The sequence below is a fragment of the Kickxella alabastrina genome (assembly GCF_025024165.1).
Source record: "Kickxella alabastrina strain RSA 675 chromosome Unknown BX661scaffold_37, whole genome shotgun sequence".
Lineage (NCBI taxonomy): Eukaryota > Fungi > Kickxellomycota > Kickxellomycetes > Kickxellales > Kickxellaceae > Kickxella > Kickxella alabastrina.
In genome coordinates, this window is record NW_026251508.1 from 46,116 (window position 1) to 50,830 (window position 4,715).

General features: G+C 50.5%; 1 protein-coding gene across 1 annotated transcript; it reads left to right on the top strand.

Annotated features, from left to right (window-relative positions):
• Positions 1-694: 694 nt before the first annotated feature.
• On the top strand, positions 695-1,145 carry BX661DRAFT_70750 (uncharacterized protein). Its single transcript, XM_051539435.1, has one exon. It carries the CDS (start codon positions 740-742, stop codon positions 1,094-1,096), a length of 357 nt encoding a protein of 118 aa, XP_051388715.1. The 5' UTR covers positions 695-739; the 3' UTR covers positions 1,097-1,145.
• Positions 1,146-4,715: the final 3,570 nt, after the last annotated feature.

Consider the following 4,715-nt stretch of genomic DNA (forward strand, 5'->3'; position numbering starts at 1 on the left):
TCCGAAATCAGGCCACGTAAAAAATGAAAATTTTTTCATGCACAGCGTACTGTTTGATGACATCAGCACGATCATTGGCCAAAGAAATCACAATCGCTGTAGGCTTGTGTGACAAGCATCAGAGCCAGCTTTTTTATTTTTTATTTTGCGATCGGAAATAACAGCCGCGCATTCTGAGGAGCAAAAAAAACATGGCTTTTTATTTTTTATTGTGGCGAGTGCGCAGTTGGCTCTCGAGCTGCGCAGTTTAGTTCCAAGAAGATCCTGGGCGTTTGTCCGATATTTTCTTTTTTGCATAAACTCCTTTTCTTGGTCCGATAATAATGCCACGAAATAAACTGAGGCTGGCTTGATCCAATCTATTTCAAGATCTGGATCTGCATATAAAAAGCTGGAGAGCGGACGCAAAACAGCTCCGACAGTCTCGCCCAATGCAATATATACAAAGAAAATCCTAAGCATACGCGCATTAATTATGAATGCGCGTAAACCTCACCGCCTGGTTCAGAGCTCAATTCAGTCTACAACCAAAAGTGTCGGCGTTCGCGCTTCTTGACGCTCCTCGCACTTTTTATTGTTTTTTTTCTTTACAGACGAAGCAAAAAAAGCCCAAATCGGGGACGCCCAAAACCCTCTGAATCATTTTTTTACTGCGCCAGAATTTTTTTTTCCATTTTTTCCATTTTTTCCTCCCCTTCAACCCCCCTGCCACACCTTTTCCCCCTTCCCCCCAACTTTTATGACTGGTCGGCCCTCTTCCAACTTGGCCACAATTGTTTTTCCATTTTTCCATTTTTGCGTTGTTTGTTTTACTCACACTATTACGCCTGTTTATTTTATATTTTTCATTCCTTGTACGCATTTAATACCTTTTTTCGTTGCTCATTTGTATTATTCACCGCACAGCTTTCGAGTAAAAGAGAAGCCCGAGTCAGACAGCAGCTACACATACACGCAGAAGATCGGTTCAGGAAACGCAGGAAACAATACTTACGGGGCCATTCAGCTATTGCATATTCACACAGTAAAAAAAAGCAGGGCTAGCATTCTCCTGTTTCGACAGTCAAACACAGCCAGCAGAGGTTACCATAAATGATCTCACCGTCAGAGCTACGGACGGTCATTGACGATATAAAGCAAGTTGCGGCGTCGGCTCCACCGGTATGCGCGCATTACTCTGAGGACGAGGATCAGTCAGACAATGATTTTTTGCCGCGCGACTACGACATTGACCGGCTGCATGCTGACGATGCCCGAGACAAGGTCTTTGTCGCCATTCTCAAGGCCCTGGTTGCCCGCCACAACAAGCCCAGTTCTCCGAAGGAGCTGGCCACGTGCATTATGAAGCATGAGTTTACATTATTAGGGTAAGTTCCATTATCTTTGGTTATTTTTGCGTTGCTTTGTTGCTCTTGCGGGTATTCTCGTTTGCAATCCCTTTTTTGGCTTGTGCGGATCGATGTACAAAAAAGGAATTACTCATCGTTTCTGACGAGCGAGTAAGAGTGCGAGAGAGAAAGAAAAAGACATTCTCAATCCCCACTTCGTGACCCCTTTCATTTGCTTGCTCGCTTAGACCAAGCTTGAAGGGCTAAAGACCAAGTGGACAAAGCACAAAAGTCGGGGGGAAAAACAAAGTGGATCTCTCATCTCTCGCTTGCTTGGCCGATTTTCTTATGGTTACCGGGCGCCTTGCCAGCGGCACGCTAAGCACCATTCATCTTTTTTTCCCTTTCTTTCTTTTCTCGCTCACCTGGCTGTTTCTGCTCTGCGGTTGAGTTTATCCGCGCCTTTTCCACTTTCCGTCCGTGATGCCCCCCCTCTCTCCTCTCCTCATTATTTAGTCCGCACCACATCACCTCACCCGTGCTTTTTTTCTGCTCGCCGAATGAGAAGAAATAGCCGCTGGTGGGCCGGGTCGCGAATGCTTTATTTTATTTGCTATTCGCCTAATGCGGGCGCCATATAGGAGAATCAATTTTAATATCTGCTCTTGAACACCCTTTTTTCTCCCCCCCGCGCTTGCGCACTCTATTCCACACACAAACATTGGTATTGTCAATGTTGCTCGCTGTGCACTGCAAATAAAAAATGCAGATTTATTGTTCTGCACTAAAGCGCAGAGGATCTAGAAACGGCAAAAGGAAACCCCCCCAAACCCCCTGAAAACGACATGCTGCTAGTCTCGGTTCTTTTCATCTTGTATGCGTGCTTGCAGTCAGGTCATTTTTTGGGTCGAGGTTCCATGCCCAAAAGCGGATCCGCCTTTTCATCCCTTTCTCCTGCTTGTGTGTACAGCGCGCGGGTTTCGTATTTTATTTGTCCAGAAAAAACTAACTTGCTTCTACGCCTGCGTTTTCTTTTCACTCTTTCCCCCCGAAATCCTTCAATTAAAGCGGCCTTCAATAGAGGCGCCACGCCCTACGCTACAGTCTCATCGCGCATCTCGCAGCACTTCAAACGCATACTTGAGCACATCCCGCCGCGGCCGCCGATACTGGGAAGGGTGGCCCACGAGAAACACACGCGCAAATATTTTTACTACGTGGCCTCGGCACTGGAGCAGGAGGATTTCCTTCGCAAAGTACGCATCGGTCTCATCCCCACCCACAGCACTGCATCGAGCAGCAACAGCAGCGCTCGCAATTCAAAATCAATCAAAAAGACGCGGTGCATGGTCCCCGCAGTCGCCGTGGAACCGGATCTCTCGCTGACGATGCGGAGGAACAGGCGGGCCAACAGCGCAGACACAACCGGGCAGAGGCCGGCCGGGCGGTCAGCCTCGCACAGCGAAGCCGAGCGTGGCAGGCGGTCCAGTCGGGTATCGCTGGGAGTCAGCACCCGGCCGCGGCGAACCTCGTATGACGGAGGATCGAGCAGAGTGGATGCTTCGGGTGACGAGGGCAGCGAGGAGAGCGACGGGGGCAATCCGTATGCGCGTAAAAAGTACAAGTCCGTGAGATCGGCCGTGGCACAGGTTTACCCTAAGCGGCGATCCAGGGTGCAGTCGGGTATCATGCCGGTGGTCTCATCAATGGCGCCGCGCGCCCGGAGGTCCGCCAGCCATGGCGACACGCAGAGCACAGGCGGCCACAACAACAGCAGCCAGGCTGGGGCCGGCAAATGGCGGCCCAGCTGCTCGTCTTCATCTGACAACGACGAGGCCGATAAGGAGCTCTCCGATGACGAGGAGCTCTCCGAAAGCCTGGCGAAAATCAAAAGCTACCGCCTCAGCAGCGGCAGCGGCAGCAACGAGGACAACAGCACGGCGATGTTTCAGAGCGTCCACCACGATCAGTCTGACAGCGAGGACAGGAGTAAAACCGCAGTGTCTATGCGACGGCGGGCCGAGCCAGCAACGCTGATGCCATTGGTGCCACACACGACACCGCGGGCATCAGCATCGCCGGACCGGACGCCATACCCGCCAGCGACGTCGCCGTCGTTCCTCGCGCACAGACTGCTCGGCGAGAGTGGGAGCGACGGCGAATTGCAGGTGGCCTCGCCGCTGCTGCTGCCGCGCGGGCTGATGTCCTTGCAGATGCCGCTGGATAGCATTTTCGGCACGTCGCCGATTGCCGGAAAGGACTCGATTCCGTCGCCTGCTGATATGATGACGCCCGTGGTGACTGCTGCCTCGGTGATGCTGCTTCCCGAGGACTCGGTCGTCCCAGCTGCACACTCGTCGGCGCTGCTACTTTCGGCCGGTAAGTTTCAATGATCCATCCACCCACCCCTCCATGTTTGTTTTGTTTTGTTTTGTTTTGTTTTGTTTTGTTAGTGCCATATTGCCATTTTGTGTGTGCTGCGAATCCTATGCTTCGTATCTGTGAATGAGCATTCACGGGTAAAGTTTTTTATTTGCCTCTCATGGATTGTCCGCAGATTGTCCGCGTTAGAACAGGAACAAACAGGCCGAAACAAATTGTGAAGCCATGTGGCTTACAACTTTCGCGTGTCTGAACCTCTCTATTTTACTTTTTTTTGCATTTGCTTGTTTTTGGGGTGTTGTTATGTGTTGGTCGCAATTATAAAAGAGAGCAACCCCCCGAATGCAAAACGGCGCGCTAAACAAACAAATCGCTTGCTTAAACAAAAAAAAGTGCCAACAAAAAACCTTGATTTTTCTTTTTTTTCCTATTTGTTTATCCCTCGTTACATAATTCGTCTCTTATTTGTACTAAACACACATTTCCCCCTTTTTCTCCTTTTTTTGCTTGTACTTGTTATGCTGTACTGCGTATGGACAACTGTTCTGTCGACTGGTTGGAACAAATAGGCATGGGTCTAGACACGCACGATAACAAAGTCACAGGGACTTGCCCTGATTTCGTCAAACATAACACAACGCCCGAACACATCAACAGCCCGAGCGAAACCGCTGCCGAGCCCCATACAGACGATGGACTTGGCAGCGGCAGCAGCAGCAGCAGCAGCACAGCCCCGCTAATATCTCACAGCACCAAATCCGTCGTCCAGACGGATAAAGGCCAAGAGTACGACTTTAGCTTCCACGATCTCATGGATGCCGAGCTAATGTCCATCAACGAGCTGGACAAGCTGTGGAACAACTCGAATCCATGCGCAGAAGAAGAGGATGATGATGATGATTCAGAGGATGTGGGCTGCAGGTTAGGGCTGCTGCCCACTATACCCGAGGTGGCCATGGAAGATGATGGCGGCGGGAGCTCGGCGGCCATGCTGGCTGCGGCTAA

Coding starts and splice junctions, on each gene's coding strand:
- BX661DRAFT_70750 (XM_051539435.1), top strand. CDS start 740: ATGACTGGTCGGCCCTCTTCCAACTTGGCCACAATTGTTTTTCCATTT.